At 35.9% G+C, this 23,688-nt stretch overlaps 1 protein-coding gene across 4 annotated transcripts in view; it reads left to right on the top strand.

Annotated features, from left to right (window-relative positions):
• The window catches only part of EXOC2 (exocyst complex component 2), a 279,473-nt gene that overhangs the window by 178,699 nt on the left and 77,086 nt on the right, over nt 1–23,688 (top strand). For 3 of the 4 annotated variants that reach the window (XM_027603387.2, XM_027603385.2, XM_027603386.2), the window contains 2 exons: nt 5,464–5,530; nt 11,039–11,155. In XM_027603387.2, coding sequence (XP_027459188.1) covers nt 5,464–5,530; nt 11,039–11,155 — 184 coding nt within the window. The remainder of the gene's footprint in view (nt 1–5,463; nt 5,531–11,038; nt 11,156–23,688) is intronic. The other variant, XM_027603388.2, reaches the window with a different exon arrangement.

The raw sequence follows: 23,688 nt of genomic DNA, 5'->3' as shown, positions 1-23,688 counted from the left end.
TTGTTAATGTATTGTATCACATTGATTGATTTGCAGATGTTGAACCAACCTTGCAGCCCAGGGATAAATCCCACTTGGTCGTGGTGAATAATCCTTTTAATGTACTGTTGGATCCTATAGGCTAGTGTTTTGGTGAGAATTTTTGCATCCATGTTCATCAAGGATATTGGTCTGTAATTCTCCTTTTTGGTGGGGTCTTTGTCTGGTTTGGGGATCAAGGTAATGGTGGCCTCATAAAACGAGTTTGGAAGTTTTCCTTCCATTTCTATTTTTTGGAACAGTTTCAGAAGGATAGGTATTAATTCTTTTTTAAATGTTTGGTAGAATTCCCCTGGGAAGCCATCTCGCCCAGGGCTTTTGTTGGGAGATTTTTGATGACTGCTTCAATTTCCTTAGTGGTTATAGGTCTGTTCAGGTTTTCTATTTCTTCCTGGTTCAATTTTGGTAGTTGATACATCTCTAGGAATGCATCCATTTCTTCCAGATTATCTAATTTGATGGCATAGCATTGCTCAAAATATGTTCTTAGAATTGTCTGTATTTCTTTGGTGTTGGTTGTGATCTCTCCTCTTTCATTCATGATTTTATTTACTTGGGTCATTTCTCTTTTCTTTTTGATAAGTCTGGCCAGGGGCTTATCAATCTTGTTAATTCTTTGAAAGAACCAGCTCCTAGTTTCGTTGATCTGTTCTACTGTTCTTTTGATTTCTATTTCATGATTTCTGCTCTGATCTTTATTATTTCTCTTCTCCTCCTGGGTTTAGGCTTTATTTGTTGTTCTTTCTCCACGTCCTTTAGTTGTAGGGTTAGGTTGTGTATTGGAGACCTTTCTTGTTTCTTGAGAAAGGCTTGTATTGCTAAATACTTTCCTCTTAGAACTGCCTTTGCTGCATCCCAAAGATTTTGAACAGTTGTGTTTTCATTTTCATTGGTTTCCATGTATTTTTTAAATTCTTTAATTTCCTGGTTGACCCATTCATTCTTTAGTAGGATGCTCTTTAGCCTCCATGTATTTGAGTTCTTTCCGACTTTCCTCTTGTGATCGAGTTCTAGTTTCAACGCATTGTGGTCTGAAAATATGCAGGGAATGATCCCAATCTTTGGTACTGGTTGAGATCTGATTTGTGACCTAGGATGGGATCTATTCTGGAGAATGTTCCACGGGCACTAGAGAAGAATGTGTCTTCTGTTACTTTGGGATGGAATGTTCCGAATACATCTGTGCAGTCCAATTGTTCCAGTGTGTCATTTTAAGTCTTTATTTCCTTGTTGATCTTTTGCTTAGATGATCTGTCCATTTCAGTGAGGGGGGTGTTAAAGTTCCCTACTATTATTGTATATTTGTCAATGTGTTTCTTTGCTTTTGTTATTAATTGCATTATATAATTGACTGCTCCCAAATAGGGGTATAGATATTTACAATTGTTAGATCTTCTTGTTGGGGACGCCTGGGTGGCTCAGATGGTTAAGCGTCTGCCTTCGGCTCAGGTCATGATCCCAGGGTCCTGGGATCGAGTCCCACATCGGGCTCCCTGCTCCTTGGGAGCCTGCTTCTCCCTCTGCTTCTCTCTCTCTCCCTCTGTCTCTCATGAATGAATAAATAAAATCTTAAAAAAAAAAAAAAAAGATCTTCTTGTTGGATAGACCCTTTAAGTAGGATATAGTGTCCTTCCTCATCTCTTATTAGAGTCTTTGGTTTAAAATCTAATTTGTCCAATATAAGGATTACCACCCCAGCTTTCTTTTGGTGTCCATTAGCATGGTAAATGGTTTTCCAACCCCTATTTTCAATCTGGAGGTGTCTTTGGGTGTAAAGTGAGTCCCTTGCAGACAGCATATTGATGGGTCTTGTTTTTTTATCCAATCTGATAGCCTGTGTCTTTTGATTGGGGCATTTAGCCCATTTACATTCAGGGTAACTATTGAAACATATGAATTTAGTGCCATTGTATTGTCTGTAAGGTGACTGTTACTGTATATTGTCTGTGTTCCTTTCTGGTCTTCATTACTTTTAGGCTCTCTGTTGGCTTAGAGCACCCCTTTCAATATTTCTTGTAGGGCTGGTTTCGTGTTTGCAAATTCCTTTAGTTTTTGTTTGTCCTGGAAGCTTTTTATCTCTCCTTCTATTTTCAGTGACGGCCTAGCTGGATATAGTATTCTTGGCTGCATATTTTTCTCGTTTAGTGCTCTGAATAATATATCATGCCAGTCCTTTCTGGCCTGCCAGGTCTCTGGGGATAGGTCTGTTGCCAATCTAATGTTTCTACCATTGTAGGTTACATATCTCCTCTCCCGAGCTGCTTTCAGCATTTTCTCTTTGTCTCTGAGACTCGTAAGTTTTACTATTAGTTGTCGGGGTGTTGACCTATTTTTATTGATTTTGCGAGGGGTTCTCTGTGCCCCCTGGATTTTGATGCCTGTTTCCTTCCCCACATTAGGGAAGTTCTCTGCTATAGTTTGCTCCAGTAAACCTTCTGCCCCTCTCTCTCTTTCTTCTTCTTCTGGGATCCCAATTATTCTAATATTGTTTTGTCTCATGGTATCGCTTATCTCTTGAATTCTGCCCTTGCGATCCAGTAGTTGTTTACCTCTCTTTTTGTCAGCTTCTTTATTTTCCATCATTTGTTCTTCTATATCACTAATTCTCTCTTCTGCCTCATTTATCCTAGCAGTTATAGCCCCCATTTTTTATTGCACCACTTTAATAGCCTTTTTGATTTCCACTTGGTTAGATTTTAGTTCTTTTATTTCTCTAGAAGGGCTTTGTCTATAATCTTCCATGCTTTTTTCAAGCCTAGTTAGTATCTTTAAAATTGTCATTCTGAACTCTAGTTCTCACTCTACTAATGTCCATATTATCAGGTCCCTGGCAGTCAGTACTGCCTCTTGTTCTTTTTGTAGAGGTGATTTTTTCCATGTTGTCATTTTGTCTAGAGGAGAGTAGATGAATGAGAGAACAAAATGCTAGCAGGGTAACAACGACCCCAGAAAATTATACACTAAAAAAATCAGAAGAGACCTTCCAGAAAGTGGTTGCTTTTCTGTTCAGAGAGTTGCCGCTATTCTTTTCTTTGATCTCCTATTGAGTTCGTAGATGTTAAGAATTGTTTGATCCCTATCTAGCTGAATTCCTGGGACCAGATGAAATTTAGGTCTCCTACTCCTCCGCCATCTTGCACCTCCCCTCTATTTTTAACTTTTTGAGCAACCTCCATAACTGTTTTCCAGACTGGCTGTACCAATTTGCATTCCCAATAACAGTGCATGAGTGTTCCTTTTTCTCCACATCCTTGCCAACACCTGATGTTTCTTTTATTGTTGATTTTAGCCATTCTAACAGGTTTGAGATCGTATCTCATTGTATCTTTGAAATGCACTTCCCTGATGATGAGTGATGATGAACATCTTTTCATGTGTCTGGTGGCCATCTGGATGTCTTTTTTGGAGAAATGCCTGTTCATGTGTTCTGCTTATTTTTAAATTGGATTATTTGTTCTTTGGTTGCTGAATTTTTAAGTTCTTTATATGTTTTGGGTACTAACCCTTTATTGGATATGTCATTTGTAAATATCTTCTCCCATTTCTTAGGTTGCCTTTTAGTTTTGCTCATTATTTTCTTCGCCGTGCTGAAGCTTTTTATCTTGATGTAGTCCCAGTGGTTGATTTTTGCTTTTGTTTCCCTTGCATCAGGGAGGGTATCTAGAAAAAGTTGCTCTGGCCGGTGTCAAAGAGGTTACTGACTGTGTTCTGTTCTGTTATTCTTATGGTTTCAGGTCTCACATTTAGGTCTTTAATCCATTTTGAATTTATTTTTGTGTATGGTGTAATAAAGTGGTCCAGTTTCTTTCTTTTGAATGTTTCTGTCCAGTTTTCCCAACACAATTTGTTGAAGAGACTGTCCTTTTCAAATTGCATATTCTTTCCTGCTTTGTCAGAGATTAAGTGACCAGGTCCACCTGGGTGGCTCGGTTGTTAAGTGTCTGCTTCCGGTTCAAGTCATGATCCTGCGGTCCTGGGATCAAGCCCCACATCAGGCTCCCTGCTCAGCGGGAAGCGTGCTTCTCCCTCTCCCACTGTCCCTGCTTGTGTTCCCTCTCTCTCTCTGTCAAATAAATAAAATCTTTGAAAAAAAATTAAGTGACCATTTGATAATCAGTTTATTCTTGGTTTTCTCTTCTGTTCCGTTGATCCATGTGTCCATTTTTGTGCCAGTACCATACTGTCTTGGATCACTACAGTTTTGTAATATAACTTGAAGTCTAGAATTGTGATATCCCCAGCTTTGCTCTTCAAGATTGCTTTGGCTATTTGTGGTCTTTTGTGCTTCCATACAAATTTTAGGATTGCTTGCTCTAATTCTGTGAAAAATGCCATTGGTATTTTGATGGGGATTGTATTAAAGGTGTAGATTGTTCTGGTTGATATAGACATTTTAATATTTTTTCTTCCAATCCATGAGATGGAATGTCTTTCCATTTTTTTGTCTGTCTTCAATTTCTTTTGTCAGTGTTTTATACTTTTCAACATATAGATCTTTCACCTGTTTGGTTAGGTTTATTCCTAGGTATTGTATTATTTTTGGTGCAATTGTACATGGGATTTTTTTCTTAATTTCTCTTTCTGCTCTTCATTATTGGCATGTAGAAATGCAACAGATTTCTGTACATTGATTTTCTATCCTGCAACTTTACTGAATTCATTTATTAGTTCTAGTAGTTTTTTGGTGGAGTCTTTGGGGTTTTCTCTATATATATTTCTGGACTTTATTATTCTGTTCTATTCATTCATACCTGTTTTATATCTTTTTTTGTTATTTTAATGTTCATTAGTTGTTTTTTGTTAAGATTGGTATCTTTATTGCTTCTATTTTAAAATATTATTTGATATTTCATCTATTTAGTGTTCCATATGAATTCTAAAATCCATTGGTTAGGTTTAAGGAAAAGAATTCCTGCTAAAGTGTTTATTATCATTCTGTTATATCAATTAATCAGTAGATTATAGAATTTCCTCCCCTGCAATTTTGTATCTTTGGTCACTTGTTGGTTATTAGCTAATTTCCTAACTCAGCTCACCTGTAAGTGGTTTATTATGAAAATGAGCTTGAAAAAGCCCTCTGGAAATTCTGATAGTCAAAAACATTTCAGTCAATTTGAGTCTACCTAAAAATTACATTATTAGGTATTTTCCCTTTTGGTGATTTTAATTGAGTATTGAGAAGACCCAAAGCAAATGTCATATGATCTGTATTAATAGATAGCCTATAGTGTCTACTTTGAGCTGTTAATTGTTAAATATAAAAAAAAAGAGTTATGCAGTTTTTGACCAAAAGATTTTCAAGTCAAGTTTACATAAAGTTCCTTGCATTTTTTATTGAGTTTTAATAGATATACAACATTATAGTAACATTGTTAATTTTAGTGCTTTAATTGTCACTGTTCTCTTACTTGCTTCTATATTTAGTCTTTCCGTTGATGTTTCTTCTCCTGATTTGTTTGGAAGTATCCATGAAGACTTCAGTTTGACTTCTGTAAGTAAGATGATAAGTAGAAAGCTAAACATATTTTAAAATTATATAATGACTTATAAATCAGTCTGAATTACTTTGACTGCTATTGTATTCCTGCTGTAATATACTATCCTATAATTTGGAGCTATGTTTTGTTTTGTGAAAATTTTAGTAAAAATACAATTTTATATGTATTCCACAACTTAAAAACTTTTTATAACTTAAGCAGTTCCATCTACTCCCAGCATTGTGCAAGTTGGTGAGTGTGAAATAGGTGCCCTAGTGCTTCCCTGGTGTTTGAAAGTTGGAGAGGTAGCAGAAGACAGGGGCCCATCTCCCCATATTTTTCCTCTTTAACTAGAAAAGCTCTGCTTTTCTGTTTTATTTCTGTAAGTTCCCTAATAGCATTTCATTTGAACATAAAGTTCTGGCAAAAACAAAGCCATACCACTTCTTGTATATATACACTTACATCTTTTTTTTAGCATATACATGTATTTAAGGATGATTCACACACATATTCTATTATATGTATAAATTCAGCTCTTGAAATCCAAACCCATCTGTCTTAAAAAAAATAACCCTCTCTGGTTTGTCATTTGCTTTAAGGGTGTGTGTGTGTGTGTGTGTGTGTGTGTGTTTGTGTTTGTGTGTATGAGTGTGTACATGTGTATATGTATATATGTATGTGTATCTCTCAAGAAAGAAAGCATATGACCAAAATTTCCTGCCTCTATCATTCCCACAGATATTATAAGTGTGAGTTCCTAAATAAGGAATTTGTTATATTAGGAAAGATTAAACATTCAGTTTGGGACCAGATGTATTAAATGAGTGACATTCAAGCAGAGATATTTAGTGGGTGATTAGACATACTTATCTGGACCCCAAGAGAGAAATCTAGATACAGATTTGTGAATCAGGAATATACAGTTGACCCTTGAGCAATGAGGGAGTTAGGGGCATCGATGCCCTTTTCAGTTGAAAAATCCATGTATAACTTTTGACTTCTCTAAAACTTTACCAGTAGTCTACTGTTGAGCAAAAGTCTTACCAATAACAGGCAATTAACACATTTTGTATTTTATTATTATATGCTGTATTACAGTAAAGTAAGTTAGAGAAAAGAAAATGTTACCAAAATCATAAGGAAGAGAAAATACATTTACAATACTGTGTGTATCAAAAATTTACATAACAATAAAAAATTTAAAAAAATGTTATTTAAAAAAAATAAATAAATTGGCAAATGATAAAAAAAAAAAAAATTTACATATAAGTGGACCAGTGCATTTCAAACCTGTGTTGTTCAGGGGTAAACTGTATAAGCAATATAAGGCCTGGGAGTGGATGAGTATACTAGGAAAAATACTAGTAGAATGAGAGGAGGGCCAAATATATAAAAATAACATTGGGGGTACCAGTATTTAAGGGATGGCCGGAAGCAGAGAGCCTCAAAGTTCCCAAAAAAGAATAAACAGAGAGAAAGAGAAGAAAATCCAGATGGAACAGTGTTCCTGAGAGAGATGGAAAAGATCATTTAAACAAAGGACTATTTAACAGTATTACAGACTGGTAGAAGAGCAGGTGGGGTCAGATGAAAACTGGAGCGTTGTGAGCTTGGCAGTTAGGTGGTCATTTGTGATTGTAGGAGAAGCATATCAGTGGATTGCTAATGGGCTATCTGTATGCACTGGGTCAACATCAGATAGGAGCTGAGGAAGTTGATGTAGTGAGTTTAGACCATTTGCACTGTGAACATAGTAGACTAGAGAAAGACACAGGCTGGAGGAAAGAGCCTTCTAAATTGAGAAAGGCCTTATGTGCTATTGGACCAACTGTGCTGTTTTCCTCTGTCCTTTAGAACAAGCCTAATTTCTACATGACAGTCTTTTCAGTATTTGAAAACATTCGTTGTGTGGGCTTGGAATCTTCCTTTCTCTTAGCTAGTATCCTAAATCTTTTAGGCATTTCCTAGTCGATATGGCAGTGGTTCTCCTCTTAGTCTACTTCTGTCCTTTTTCAAGGGTGGAGTACAGGACTCTGATGTGGCCCTGGCAACTGGGAAGCAGCCAGAACTACACATTAGGTTACATCTCTATTGACTTACATTGAGCTTACCGTCACCCACACCCTAGGTGTTTCATACTTGCTTCTCCCAGTCATAGGACATTATCTCTCCCATTTTACTCCATAAAATTGTTCATTTGGTACCAAATTCAGTTCCTGTGTTTCTCTGCATTTGGATGATATCTCATTAGATTTGACCCAGATTATTGAGATCTTCTTAGGGCCTTGTTCTGTTACTCAGCAGAGAGGTAGTTATGGTAAGATAGAGGCCCAGGTTTGGAGTCAGAAGATAACTACTTTGCTTCCTGGTCTTCTTACTAACTGAATAATCTTGGGCATGTCATCGAGGGTGTCCAGTTTTTTCCTGGACAGAATTGGGGTGGTAATGCCTACATCTCAGATGGTCTGTGAGAAATAATTGAAATAATACATAATTGGCAAAGGGGAGTATGTCAGAGGGGGAGACGAACCATGAGAGATGATGGACTCTGAAAAACAAACTGAGGGTTCTAGAGGGGAGGGGGGTAGGGGGATGGGTTAGCCTGGTGATGGGTATTGAGGAGGGCACGTTCTGCATGGAGCACTGGGTGTTATGAACAAACAATGAATCATGGAACACTGCACCAAAAACTAATGATGTAATATATGATGATTAACATAACAATAAAAAAATTTTTTAAAAAAAGAAAACTTTAAAAAAAAAATAAATCAAGTATGGAGTGTTATGATGAGAGACTGTTCTACATGAGAAAGAGAGAGGGAGAGAACCTTACCCCTAGTCTCTAGGCACTTACGAATCAGATTCCTGGGCCTGCAGAATAGAGAGCAAGACCCTAGACTAGGGTGAATTCATGAAATTAACACCTAGAATGGTCTGTCCATCTGTGTGGCCAACTGGGAATTCTGACAAAGCAATCCTGTCTTGTCATGTCATTCAAACTTCTACATTAACGGCTAAGCAAAACAGAAACCCTCTAAATAGTAGTCTTTGAATTAGAAAACCAAATAGAAATCCATGAATTTGCTAATTGCCCTATATTTCCTGTTATTGTTAGCAATTTCAAAGGTTTTATTGAGTATACAGTATACCCGATTCTTAATTATGCCACAAGGAATATAGATGATGTATTAAATAATGTTTTTCAAATTCAGGATTTATTTTAAGGAAAAAATTATCATGCAATCTGAGTTAACTTAAATTATATCAATTTATACTATTACTTGGCCAGATGGAATTATTAATGCTTAGAGTCCTTACACAACTATAAAAGAAAAATACATTTAAAAATCAAATGCAAATAAGACTGAAAATCCAATAAAATTCAAAGTAACAAAACAAAATATAATCAATGATACTACTTTTTTGAAAGCAAAACCATTTGTAACTAAAATATGGAAGTCATTGCTAAGAAAATTTTTTTTTGCTTTTTTGACATGCATATACTGTTATGTTTATGAAATGTAAGCTCATGGAGAAAGACAATGTGAATAAGAGAGAAGAGGGGCAGAGGGAGAGAGAGATGACTTGTCTATTTTTTTAATTGCTCTATCCTTGATGTAAGGTGCCGGCACATTGTAAGTACTTGATAAAAACTTGTACAATTAATAAAGAAATACATTTCCTGAAATAATACATAATTGGCAAGTACTGCCTTTGATAGGTTGAGCTGTTATTTTCAAACATACATACTCATCTAAGTTGCTAATAAGCTTTTAATTATTCAAGTTTAAGAATTTGATTATTGTGTTCAATTATTCTTCCCACTTTCAGTTCTTCTGATTGGTTAGATTTGAGAAGAGATATACAGTTATAAGAGTAAGACTTCAAATCACTCAAATTATTTTTCCATTTTGGGGGAAGAACAATGCAGATTACAGGGAGAAAAATCAAAGAGAGTTAATTAACAGGGCAAAGAAGATGCAGCAGGCTCAGGGGGTCTGTTAGACTATAAGGTTAATATTTGGAGGAAAAGGTAATTGAGAATTGATCTTATAACTGAAAAACCACTTGAGATTTTTGCAGAGTGCAGCATGTTTAGAGTGGTTGATGACACCTTATGCTTACTTTATTTCATGTTCTTTATGAGGACCACATAATGGTAATACCAGGTATGGGGCAAGAGGGAATATACCCCTTCCCCAGACTGGCCTGTGTGTCTATACAGTGCTGTTTACTGCTTTCTTTGTTCTCACTTGCCATTTAGTCACAAAATGTGGAGGAGTGGTATGCATAACAGAGCCCTATTTTCCTTGTTTTATAGTTTATTTCCCATCCATAGATTAATTCAAGGCCATTCATAACCTTTCATTTGTTTGAAGGTACTTTAATAACTCTTTGCCCTTTAATTATATTTGTTGATGACCAAAAAGGACATTGAATAGGCCACACTGTGCCAGCAATAAAGATATTTTAAATAAAGAAATTTAGAAAGTTTTAAAATTTTTGATGGAGCTAAATGAAATTATTGGGAGATACAAGCTGTACTTGGCAACTGAGTTCAGAGTGTACCTCAAGATAGGGATCTGTTTATTTTTCTCATTTATTATATTGACTTTAACAACAGTAAGCAAAATATGGCTGAAAGTTTTTCCTGGAAAGTAGTTTTGCCTTAGTGTTTAGTCAAAGGATCTTGAATCAAAGCTCTGAATTAGTCACTGTTGTTCTAGAGAATGCTCTCACACTGAGGGAGCATGGAAAGGTGTTCTTGGTGAGCCACAACAGTGGTGATAACTGCCATTCCTGGAATTTTGTTTACAAATATAGTTCTTCTGAACTGTAAAATGATGTTTATTCGTCAGCTTTGGGGTCTGGTAATTTTAATAAGAAATTACCTTAAAGTGGCTAGAACCTGGAAAACGTAGAATATGAGGCTCTGGCCCTCTTCATAACTGATAGTATGGGAGACTTCCCTAGCCTCTGTCCCATCACTCCCCATAAGAGGGGGAAACTATTCTATATAAATGCATCTGTGAAGGCCCAGTTTTTGGGAGGAGCCCATCATATGGATGGCATTATAATTCTCTTTCAAGTTATGAAAAATTTACAAATTATTTTCTATGAATTTTTGCATTTTTTGTAATTATTTTAAAATATCCATTTTATAGCTTTTTTTGCTGCAAAAAATATTAGATAGAATAACCAGTAAAGTAAACCGCTTTCACAGAACAGCTGAACCTACCTTACTTGTTAGCTGTTTTTCCATATAGCTATTAAATTTCGAAGGCAGCACTATTTGACTCTTTAGTGCATTACATAATAACAAACAGTTATAGAGTATAGAATTATAGAATTATATTGTTTCTCTCTATATTATTACTGGGAAAAAAGGGACCAAAAGAAACAAAACATTGAATATTGATATTAAACATGAAGAGATTATAATTAAATTTAATAAATGATAACTGTTACCCAGTTTGTTACTATAAATGTAATTTTCTAAACATTTGTTTTGCTTTTAGGAACAGAGACTTTTGATAGTCCTAAGTAACTGCTGCTACCTAGAACGTCACACCTTCCTAAATATAGCAGAACATTTTGAAAAGCACAACTTCCAGGGAATAGAGAAAATAACACAGGTAAATGAATTATGTTAAATGAACAAGTTGGTTGTTTTTTCAATTTAGTTTCCAAACTATTTTCTTAGTACCCTCTCTTTTGCTTTTCCTATACTTTTCTCTCCTTACCCTCCCCACACCCATATACCTTCTCCATCTTCACCCCACCTTGACTTTGAATGATTCCTGCCCTTCTTGTAACTAACCTTGAATCATTAATTTAATATTCTCTTCTTTTCTCTAGATCAAAGCTTTCTCAAGGCAAAAGCTGATTTATTCCCCACCTAAGCTGCCCAAAGTGAGGGAAGGAAATAGGAAAGAAAGGCATCAAACCCAAATCTTTAAGAATCATCTCAAATTTGGCTCCTTTTAGTTTACTTTTACTTTAGAGCCAACAGCAAATTCCCTGAGCCTGCAGATAAACCTCTTCCTGCTTATTCACACCTCTTCATCCTCTCCCCCTTTCCAAATGACCAGTTGGCAGTGTTTCTCCATAAATGCAAGAAAGATATTTTACTTGGTTGGCATCATGAAATTAACGGATTCACTCATAATAAATAAAATCAGCATGAATGCTATCATCTAAATCTAGTTTACTAATTCATTTACTATACAACTAAATGATTTCAAAATATTTAATGTCAAGTATTAAAAAATCCTAATTCTGAGTGTGAAAAATAGTCCACCCTCTGAGAAATAAACTGAGGGTTTTCGAGGGGAGAGGGGTGGGGGGATGGGTTAGCCCACTGATGGGTATTAAGGAGGGCACGTACTGCATGGAGCACTGGGTATTATACGAAAACAATGAATCATGGAACACTACATCAAAAACTAATGATGCTTTTGCTTTTTACTACTTAAGCATGGGCATAAGTGCTCAAGCACAGAGACACAAAGACTCACGTACACGAGAGTGGCTTACAACAGCTATAGGAGGCTTAATAACTTACCTGAAAAATACATGCTCTACACTCTCTAATCCATGGATGCAGCAAAATTGGACAAAAATGAGTGCTGTGTAAATCAATGGAGTAGGTTTTTCTTTAGATGTTATACTTTTTATTTTTTCAAGTAAGCAGAAAAGGAAAAAATGAAGCAACCTTCTTATTAAAGGTTGGTTGGTTCTTGGGCAAAGGTTTATCAGATTTCTAAGTAAAACTAAACTAGAACCACTTTTACAGTTTTCTTAGTGCAAAAAATAAGAAAGATAATGATCTCGTTAATCTTATAATCAAAAAGTACTCTTGTTGGATTGCATACTTTTTACAAATGATAGTTACGGTTTGTGAACTAGAAATGGATTTTTTTTTCAAAGAATGAAAATGTCACAGTGGGTGGCTCTGTCTTGTTTTCCTGCCTTTTCGTAAAGATTAATCATCCTGATGAGAAATGTGACTTAAGGCTGTAGGGTCAAATGTTGAGTTTATTTCCAGAAATTTTTGTGTTGAGAATTGCAGAGTGCTCCCTTGCAGTAAAGAATTAGTATTTGTAGAAAGTGAGCATTCTGTTTTCATGCAGTAACTATAGTGGCACAAATATATTTATTGAACAGTTTTTTTAGTCACTTAAAAATTTATGAAATGATTAGGAATTGCATATAATAGAAGCACTAAGTTTGGTTCTCTTTAGGTTTTTACAAAGTTATGAGTAGTAACTGTTGCTTCAGTTACATCATAAAGAAATAGAATGAAGTTGACATACAGGTAGGCTTTGATAACCTTCCTAGTCTTGTTGATATTATTTTTTCCATGAATCATGGAACACTACATCAAAAACTAATGATGCTTTTGCTTTTTACTACTTAAGCATGGGCATAAGTGCTCAAGCACAGAGACACAAAGACTCACGCACACGAGAGTGGCTTACAACAGCTATAGGAGGCTTAATAACTTACCTGAAAAATACATGCTCTCCACTCTCTAATCCATGGATGCAGCAAAGTTGGACAAAAATGAGTGCTGTGTAAATTGCCCACTTTTTTTTTCCCCAGAAAGAAATCCCCTTTCTCCGCATTCCCGCCATCTGGCCCTGGGTTTTTGTTGGGAGATTTTTGATGACTGCTTCAAGAAAGGAGAGAGAGAGAGTAGGGGGAAGGTCAGAGGGAGAGAAAGTCTCAACCAGACTCTGCTCTGAGCAGAGCCTGAGCTAGGGCTTGATCCTATGACCCGAGATCATGACCTGGGCCAAAGCCAAGAGTTGGACTCCTAACTGTGCCACCCAAGCGCCCCCCCTTTAAAAAAAGATTTATTTATTTTAGAGAGAGATATAGAGAGAGTTGTTGATACCATTTTGAAACCAAGGTAATATATTGGATCTGGAGGTACAACGTAGAATAAATGGTGGACTATTTTTTTTTTTTTGACAATGATATCTGCCTTATTTTATTTTATTTTATTTTATTTTATTTTATTTTATTATGTTACTCACCATACATTACATCATTAGCTTTTTCTTTACCATGTTATGTTAATCACCATACATTACATCATTAGTTTTTGATATAGTGTTCCAGGATTCATTGTTTGCGTATAACACCCAGTGCTCCATGCAGTACATGCCTCTTTAATACCAATCACCAGGCTAACCCATCCCCCGACCCCCTCCCCTCTAGAACCCTCAGTTTATTTCTCAGAGTCCATAGTCTATCATGGTTCGAATCCCCCTCTGTTCCCCCCCTTCATTCTTCCCTTCCTGCTATCTTTTTTTTTCTTTTTAACATATAATGTATTATTTGTTTCAGAGGTACAGATCTGTGATTCAACAGTCTTACACAATTCACAGAGCTCACCATAGCACATACCCTCCCCCATGTCTGTCACCCAGCCACCCCATCCCTCCCACCCCCCACCACTCCAGCAACCCTCAGTTTGTTTCCTGAGATTCCTCATATCAGTGAGGTCATATGATACTTCTTTCTCTGATTCACTAATTTCACTCAGCATAATACCCTCCAGTTCTATCCACATCATTGCAAATGGCAAGATTTCATTCCATTTGATGGCTGCATAATATTCCATTATATATATATATATATATACACACCACATCTTCTTTATCCATTCATCTGTCGATGGACATCTTGGCTCTTTACACAGTTTGGCTATTGTGGACATTGCTGCTATAAACATCGGGGTGCACATACCCTTCAGGTCCCTACATTTATATCTTTGGGTTAAATACCCAGTAGTGCAATTGCTGGGTCATAGGGTAACTCTATTTTCAACTTTTGGAGGAACCTCCATACTGTTTTCCAGAGTGGCTGCACCAGCTTCCATTCCCACCAACAGTGTAGGAGGGTTCCCCTTTCTCCACATTCCCGCCAACATCTGTCGTTTCCTGACATGTTAATTTTAGCCATTCTGCCTGGTGTGAGGTGATATCTCATTGAGGTTTTGATTAGGATTTCCCTGATGCCGAGCGATGTTGAGCAATTTTCATGTGTCTGTTGGCCAATTGGATGTCTTCTTTGGAAACAAATCTCTTCGTGTCTTCTGCCCATTTCTTGATTGGATCATTTGTTCTTTGGGTGTTGAGTTTGATAAGTTCTTTATAGATTTTGGATACTAGCCCTTTATCTGATATGTCATTTGCAAGTATCTTCTCCCATTCTGTCAGTTGTCTTCTCTTTCCTTTGCTATGCAAAAGCTTTTTATCTTGATGATGTCCCAGTAGTTCATTTTTGCCCTTGCTTCCCTTACCTTTGGCGATATTTCTAGAAAGAAGTTGCTGTGGCTGAGGTCGAAGGGGTTGCGGCCTGTGTTCTCCTTTAGGATTTTGATGGACTCCTAGCTCACATTTAGGTCTTTCAACCATTTTATTTTTGTGTGTGGTGTAAGGAAATAGTCCAGTTTCATTCTCCTGCATGTGGCAGAACACCATTTGTTGAAGAGACTGTTTTTTCCATTGGACATTCTTTCCTACTTTGTCAAAGATTAGTTGACCATAGAGTTGAAGGTCCATTTCTGGGCTCTGTATTCTGTTTCATTGATCGATGTGTCTGTTTTTGTGCCAGTACCATACTGTCTTGATGATGACAGCTTTGTAACAGAGCTTGAAGTCTGGAATTGTGATGCCACCAGCTTTGCTTTTCTTTTTCAACATTCCTCTGGCTATTCAGGGTCTTTTCTGTTTCCATTCAAATTTTAGATTTATTTGTTCCATTTCTTTGAGAAAAGTTGATGGTCTTTTGATAGGGATTGCATCAAATGTGTAGATTGCTCTAGGTAGCATTGACATCTTCACAATATTTGTTCTTCCAATCCATGAGCATGGAACGTTCTTCCATTTCTTTGTGTCTTCCTCAATTTTTTTCATGAATATTTTGTAGTTTTCTGAGTACAAATTCTTTGCCTCTTTGGTTAGATTTATTCCTAGGTATCTTATGGTTTTGGGTACAATTGTAAATGGGATCGACTCCTTAATTTCTCTTTGTTCTGTATTGTTGGTGTATTGGAATGCTACTGATTTCTGTGCATTGATTTTATATCTTGCCTTTACTGAATTCCTGTATGAGTTCTAGCAGTTTTGAGGTGGAGTCTTTCGGGTTTTCCACATACAGTATCATATCATCTTCAATGAGTGAGAGTTTGACTTCTTCTTTGCCGATTTGGATGTCTTTGATTTCTTTTTGTTGTCTGATTGCTGTGGCTGGGATTTTTAGTACTTCATTAAATAGCAGTGGTGATAGTGGACATCCCTGCCTTGTTCCTGACCTTAGGGGGAAAGCTCTCAGTTTTTCCCCATTGAGAATGCTATTTGTGGTGGGTTTTCATAGATGGCTTTTATGATATTGAGATATGTACCCTCTTTCCCTATACTCTGAAGAGTTTTGATCAAGAAAAGATGCTGTACTTCATCAAATGCTTTTTCTGCATCTTTTGAGAGGGTCATATGGTTCTTGTTCTTTTTTATTAATGTACTGTATCACATTGATTTATTTGCGGATGTTGAACCAACCTTGCAGCCCAGGGATAAGTCCCACTTGCCATGGTGAATAATCCTTTTAATGTACTGTTGGATCCTATTGGCTAATATTTTGGCGAGAATTTTTGCATCTATGTTCATCAAGGATATTGGTCTGTAATTCTCCTTTTTGGTGGGGTCTTTGTCTGGTTTGGGGATCAACTCATAAAATGAGTTTGGAAGTTTTCCTTCCATTTCTATTTTTTGGAACAGTTTCAGAAGACTAGGTATTAATTCCTCTTTAAATGTTTGGTAGAATTCCCCTGGGACGCCATCTGGCCCTCAGCTTTTATTGGGAGATTTTTGATGACTGCTTCAATTTCCTTAGTGGTTGTGGGTCTTTTGGGTTTCCTTTTTCTTCCTGGTTCAGTTTTGGTAGTTGATACATCTCTAGGAATGCATCTATTTCTTCCAGATTATCTAATTTGCTGGCATAGCGTTGCTCAAAATATGTTCTTAGAATTATCTGTATTTCTTTGGTGTTGGTTGTGATCTCTCCTCTTTCATTCATGATTTTATTTATTTGGGTCATTTCTCTTTTCTTTTAGATAAGTCCGGCCAGGGGTTTATCAATCTTGTTAATTCTTTCAAAGAAACAGCTCCTAGTCTTGTTGATCTGTTCTACTGTTCTTTTGATTTCTATTTCATGATTTCCGCTCTGATCTTTATTATTTCTCTTCTCCTGCTGGGTTTAGGCTTTATTTGCTGTTCTTTCTCCAGCTCCTTTAAGTGTAGGGTTAGGTTGTGTATTTCAGACCTTTCTTGTTTCTTGAGAAAGTCTTGTATTGCTAAATACTTTCCTCTTAGGACTGCCTTTGCTGCATTCCAAAGATTTTGAACAGTTGTGTTTTCATTTTCATTGGTTTCCATGAATTTTTTTAATTCTTCTTAATTTCCTGGTTGACCCATTCATTCTTTAGTAGGATGCTCTTTAGCCTCCATGTATTTGAGTTCTTTCCGACATTCCTCTTGTGATTGAGTTCTAGTTTCAACGCATTGTGGTCTGAAAATATGCAGGGAATGATCCCAGTCTTTTGGTACCGGTTGGGACCTGATTTGTGACTTAGGATGTGATCTATTCTGCAGAATGTTCCATGGGCACTAGAGAAGAATGTGTATTCTGTTGCTTTGGGATGGAATGTTCTGAATATATCTGTGCAGTCCATCTGGTCCAGTGTGTCATTTAAAGTCTTTATTTCCTTGTTGATCTTTTGCTTAGATGATTGTCCATTTCAGTCAGGGTGGTGTTAAAGTCCCCCACTATTATTGTATTTTTGTCAATATATTTTTTTGCTTTTGTTATTAATTTGCTTATATAATTCGCTGCTCCTGTGTTAGGGGTATAGATATTTAAAATTTTTAGCTCTTCTTGTTGGATAGACCCTTTCAGTAGGATATAGTGTCCTTCCTCATCTCTTATTAGTCCCCCACCGTCTTTCTTCACTTCTACGCACGTCCTACCTTTCAGAAAGTGGTCGCTTTTCTGTTCAGAGAGTTGCTGCTATTGTTTTCTTCAGTCTCCTGTTGAGTTCATATGTGTTCAGAATGGTTTGATCCCCATCTAGCTGAATTCCTGGGACCAGACGAAATTTAGGTCGCCTACTCCTCTACCATCTTGCTCCTCCTTCTCTATTTTCTAATTTTAATTGTGAGTTTTTCTTTGACTCACAGCTATATAGGAGTGTGCTTTTAAATTTCCAAATTGTAGGTGGGTGGGTAGGTAGCAATTAGTTTCCATGTTGGGAATTAGTTTTCTCTTTGTTAGAGATTTCTAATTTATTTATGCTGAGGTCAAGGAATGTCATGTTTTTGACTTTGTTGAGACTTGCTTTGCAGGCTGATACATGATGAGTTTCTTAAATGTTCTCCCTTGCTTGAAGATATTACGTCCTTCAGTTTTGAATACCGTATTCCATATATGATAGATGAAGTTTGTGAATTTTTTCGTTCAGTCTTCTATATCCATTATTTTTGTGTGTTTTGGTCTTTAATTTGTCAATTACTGAAAGGTTATATTAAAGTCTTTCTTTGACTGCTTTTTAGATATTTTTTATTTTCTTTGTCTCTAATATTTCATAGTTCCACCATAATGTGTCTCTTGGTGTATTTTGTTGGCCTTTTTTCCCCTGATTGATACCTTTAATCAGGTCTAGAAAATCTCAGCTCTTACCTTTTTCAATATTTATTCTTTTCTATTCACTCTTTTCTCTCCTTCAGGACCTCCTTTGGGATATACCTTAGACCTTCTCACTCTGTTCTCCATGTCTCTTACATTTTTCGTTCATGTTTCCCCTACCCATCTTTAATTCTCTGTAATGATTCAGAATAATTCATTCAGCTCTTTCTTCTCATTGACTTTTTCTTCATTTGTATCTTCTCTTGTTGAAATTTGCTCTTTTGCCATTTTATTCCAGTTCTTTTTCATTTCCAGAAACTTTGGTTTTTGTTACTAAGTAAAGGAAAATGATTAACTTACTCTGGAATGGTATAATTTCAAACATCAGCGTAGGAGGTAGTGGCAGTAAAGTTATTTTTCATGTCCCTTAGATCGTTCTATGTAGGTGGCCAAATCACATACAGTCTATAGTCAAATAAAAGACTATCCCTATTAAGAAGAGGAAGATTGGAGCAGTTATGAGAAGCCTCAATAATAAGATGTGAGACAGTTAACTTGATTATAAAAAAATTCACAGAAAAAGAAAACTTTGGGGAATGATAAAGATTAGTAATAAGTCACCAGGTTAGAATCACAGTGGAAGGTGAGGGAAGTGAGGAATGACGGCTCTCACTAAGTGCTAGAGACATTGTCTGTCTTTCTATTTCAGGGTGACAGTATCCTGTTTTATACTGTTTTTGTTTTGTTTTGTTTTAATAGTACCACCTCTACTAGGAATTAAGAGTTTATTTTTAAAAAGTAATTATTTACTTGGCATTTATTCTGTCCACATTTAACAAGTTATGTTTCAGTAACACAAAGTAATGTCAGTTTGCCATTTGTCTGGCCATCCATTTGTAAAAAATTTTAAAAAGTATATTAATTTGACTGAATCTGTATTCACTTGGATAGATGTTCTAATTATAGTTTGATGATTTTGTTTCCATAGAGGTCACTCAGTTCAGTGTACTCTTTCTGTCATCTATGAAATGAAATTAATTTTTTTAATTATTTTTTTCTTTCTCAGAAACATACTTTTTAAGAAGCATTTTTAACAAAAAGTTTTTAAAATAGTAAATTAGAAAATATAAATTTGGAACATTAAAATTAATTAATGATTTTTTTTAACTGTTTTGAGTGAGTTGAAGACAACTGTCTCGAAATTGAGGAAATGAGACATCTACTTAGGTGTGTGTTTTTTAGCACCTGTCTGGCATGCACACTTGCTGCTATACAGGTCAGGCTGTATGTTGTCAGAATATCTTTTGATATGTATATTGCTGCCTAAGAAGATATAATGATAGATTATCATCAGTATTATTTGCTCCTGCATCTGAAATGCTACCTCCTAATGTATTCTGTATTTCTGTAAATTATTACCAGCTACTTGAAGTACTTTAAAAGGTGCTCCTCAGTTTTCATATGTAGGAATTTAGTGAGTACATCTATTTCTGATTGCATAATTATTGAATTAGCACCTTTTTTTTCTTTAAGAAAGCCTTTCTCAGTGCCCTTAGAAGTACCCCATAAGCACTCCCTCTCTACCTCAACAGCTATGTTCTTTTAACATTTTATCAATGTTTCCTTGCCTTTCTTCCCTATTAGACTGTGATTTCCTTTAAGTATTTTTTTTTCATTTAACTTTCATTCATCACTATTAGATAGTGCTTTATTGAACAGACCTTACCTTGCATAGTAGTAGGGGTCAAGCAAACTTAGCTAACATCTGTATTCATTAGCTAGTGTGAACAGGGCTTTAGTGAAAATTGGGCATGTTGAAATAAATAATAATAATATAATAATGATACCTTAGAGAATTTATGATGTACTTTAAATGTACTACATAAGTTTCATAAATTATCTTTTTTAATTCTTAGAACAAAATTTATGAGGTACTGTTCACCTTCATTCCGCTTTGTCAGACGTTAATACTGCCACTCCACTGTTTCATTTGCCTAGTATCTATCTGCCCATTCATTTATTTTCAACCATTTTTTTAAAAAATTACAGAATGAATTATATACAGTGAAACACAAAATATTACAGAATGAATTATATACAGTAAAACACAAATCTTTGGTAAAACACAAAAGTCACCTACAAATAGGTGACTTTTAATGCATATATACATCCCAGTATCCACCACCTTCCTCAAGATATATTTCCCTCATGCCCCATTCCAGTCAGTAGGCACCCTTCTCACCACTCTTGATTTCTGTCAGCATACATTAGTTTTGCCTGTTCTTTAACTTCATGTAAAATGGAACCATACAGTTAGTAATCTTTTGTGTCTAGCTGCTTTTTGCTTCAACTTAATAATTTTTGAGATTCATCCAAGTTGTGTCTATAAGCAATTTATTTTCTTTTATTGCTGAGTTTGGATAACTCGTTTAATCAATCTCATGGTAACAGACATTGGGTTTTTTCCAGTTTAAGGTTGTTGTTTTGTTTTAAGATTTTATTTATTTATTTGGCAGAGAAAGAGCACAAGCAGGGAGAGTGGCAGGCAGAGGGAGAGGGAGAAGCAGGCTCCCCACTGAGCAGGGAACCCAATGCAGGGCTCAGTCTCAAGACTCTGAGATCGTGACCTGAGCCAAAGGCAGATGCTCAACCCACTAAGCCACCCAGGCACCCCAGTTTAAGGTTTTTATGAATAAACTTTTTGTGAACATTGCTGTGAAAGTCTTTTGTGGACATTTGTACTTTCTCATCTTGGAATTGCTGGTCAATGGAATAAGTTAATTAGGAATTCTGAATAGTTTTCCAGAGTGGGTACCTCATTTTATTTCTCATTTTATACCAGTGTATGAGTATTCCAGTTGCTCCATGTTGTCCTTATGAACACTTAGTATTATCATTCTTTTTTATTTTAGCTAATTCTGTTGCTTTCATTGGCTTACTCTGATATAATGATGTTAAGCCCTTTTTCTTACACATTTAGTTACTCATATTCGGATATTTTCTTTTTGGAAGTACCTCTTCAATTCATTTGCCTATGTTTTAATTGGATTGTTTACCTTTCTATTAGTGATTTTTGGAAATCTGTATATAAGTTCTTTGTCAGATATATATTTTTCCTCCCAGTCTCTGGCTGCTGTTTTGTTTTTACAATGCTGTCTTTTGAGTAGAAATTTTTAAATCTGATGAGATATAATTTATCATTTTTAAAAATGTTTGATGCCTTTTCTGTTCTGTCAAAATCTTTTCTGCTCCAGTATCCTGAATATTTTTTTCCCAGAGGCTTTGTAGTTTTAGCTGTTACATTTAGGTCTGTGATCTGTCTTTTATTAAGTATTGTGTTAATTTGTGCTATTAGTATACATATATTATTACAGCTTTAGAGTATGTCTTGAAAAGACAGTTTTACTTATTTCATGGTATCTTTTCTTACTAGATTGCATGGACTGGGATCTCTAGTACAGTCTTAAATTAAGTGGTGGGAGGTGATATTTATCAAGTCCTTTTTTTGTCACCTATTAAAAGAATTCCACTTCTTTATAACATATTCTTTTTATTTACTTGTAGATTCAATTTGCCAATAGTTTAAGATTTTTATGTTTTTGTTCATGAGTGCTATTAGTTTATAATTTTCTTTTATTGCAGTATTCTCGTCAGGTTTTGACATCAGGTTTTGCTTATCTCATTAAACAAAGTAGGAAATGTTCTTTCTCAGGCTGTGTTCTTTCTTTCTTTCTCTCTTTCTTTCTTTCTTTCTTTCTTTTTCTTTTTCTTTCTCTTTCTTTCTCTCTCTCTCTTTCTTTCTCTTCTTTCTTTCCTTTTTATTATGTTAGTCACCATACAGTACAACATTAGTTTTTGATGTAGTGATCCATAATTCATTTTTTGCGTATAACATCCAGTGCTCCATGTAGTACGTGCCCTCCTTAATACCCATCACTGGGCTAACCCATCCCCCCACCCCCCTCCCCTCTAAAACGCTGTTTGTTTCTCAGAGTCCATAGTCTCTCATGGTTCATCTCCCCCTCCGACTTCCCCCCCTTCATTTTTCCCTTCCTTCTCCTAATGTCCTCCATGCTATTCCTTATGTTCTACAAATAAGTGAAACCATATGATAATTGACTTTCTCTACTTGACTTATTTCAGTTAACATAATCTCCTCCAGTTCCATCCACGTTGATGTAAAAGTTGGGTATTCATCCTTTCTGGTGGCTGAGTAATATTCCATTGTATATATGGACCACATCTTTATCCATTCATCTGCTGAAGGGCATCTCGGCTCTTTCCACAGTTTGGCTATTGTGACATTGCTGCTATGAACATTGGGGTGCATATGGCCTTTCTTTTCACTACATCTGTGTCTTTGGGGTAAATACCCAGGAGTGTAATTGCTGGGTCATAGGGTAGCTCTATTTTTAAAATTTTGAGGCACCTCCACACTGTTTTCCAAAGTGGCTGTACCAACTTGCATTCCCACCAACAGTGTAAGAGGGTTCCCCTTTCTCCACAACCTCTCCAACATTTGTTGTTTCTTGCCTTGTCAATTTTTGCCATTCTAACTGGTGTAAGGTGGTATCTCAGTGTAGTTTTGATTTGAATTTCCCTGATGGCTAGTGATGGGGAACATTTTTTCATGTGTCTGTTAGCCATTTGTATGTCTTCTTCAGAGAAGTGTCTGTTTATGTCTTCTACCCATTTTTCGACTTGATTGTTTGTTTTTTGGGTGTTGAGTTTGAGAAGTTCTTTATAGATCCTGGATATCAGCCCTTCTTTATCTGTAGTGTCATTTGCAAATATCTTCTCCCATTCCGTGGATTGCCTCTTTGTTTTGTTGACTGTTTCCTTTGCTGTGCAGAAGCTTTTTATCTTGATGAAGTCCCAAAAGTTCATTTTCGCTTTTGTTTCCCTTGCCTTTGGAGACGTGTTCTCAGGCTCTGTTCTATGAAAAAGTTTGGGTGAAATTTCTTCCTTAAATGCTTGTGTAAAAGCATTAGAGAATATGTGTGCCATTTTTAGAAATTGTGTTTTTGTTTCCTCTATATTATAAAACTTGCTGACATAAAGCTGTAATTACCCCTTAAACAACCCACTTTTGGCATTGGTGATTTTCTTTGAGTTTAATTTTCTCTTTTTCTAGTAGTACTATTTCATTTTTGGATGCCTCCTCTCTTTCAAGTATTAGTATTTTATTTCACATGTCTAGAGTATCTCTAATCATCTAAGTTTATGTTTCTAAATATTAAAGAAAGAGAGGGATGAAGGAGAATTCAAAAGTTCATTGCCTGCCACTCTTATCCTCAGTTGTTCATCCTTTTCAGTCTGATGTATTTACTTTTAGGATACAGCCCTTTGTCAAGTACATGAGTGATAAATATTCTTTGAATCCTTGTATAACCAAAAATATGTTTCTTAGACTCTCTTAAGTGAATGACATCTTGGCTCAATATAGGATTCTTGGGTTGAATTCCTTTTATTCCAG

The sequence above is a fragment of the Zalophus californianus genome, chromosome 7 (assembly GCF_009762305.2).
Source record: "Zalophus californianus isolate mZalCal1 chromosome 7, mZalCal1.pri.v2, whole genome shotgun sequence".
Classification (NCBI taxonomy): Eukaryota; Metazoa; Chordata; class Mammalia; order Carnivora; family Otariidae; genus Zalophus; species Zalophus californianus.
Note: the sequence above shows the minus strand (reverse complement) of the source record. Positions and strands in the feature narration are given on the sequence as shown.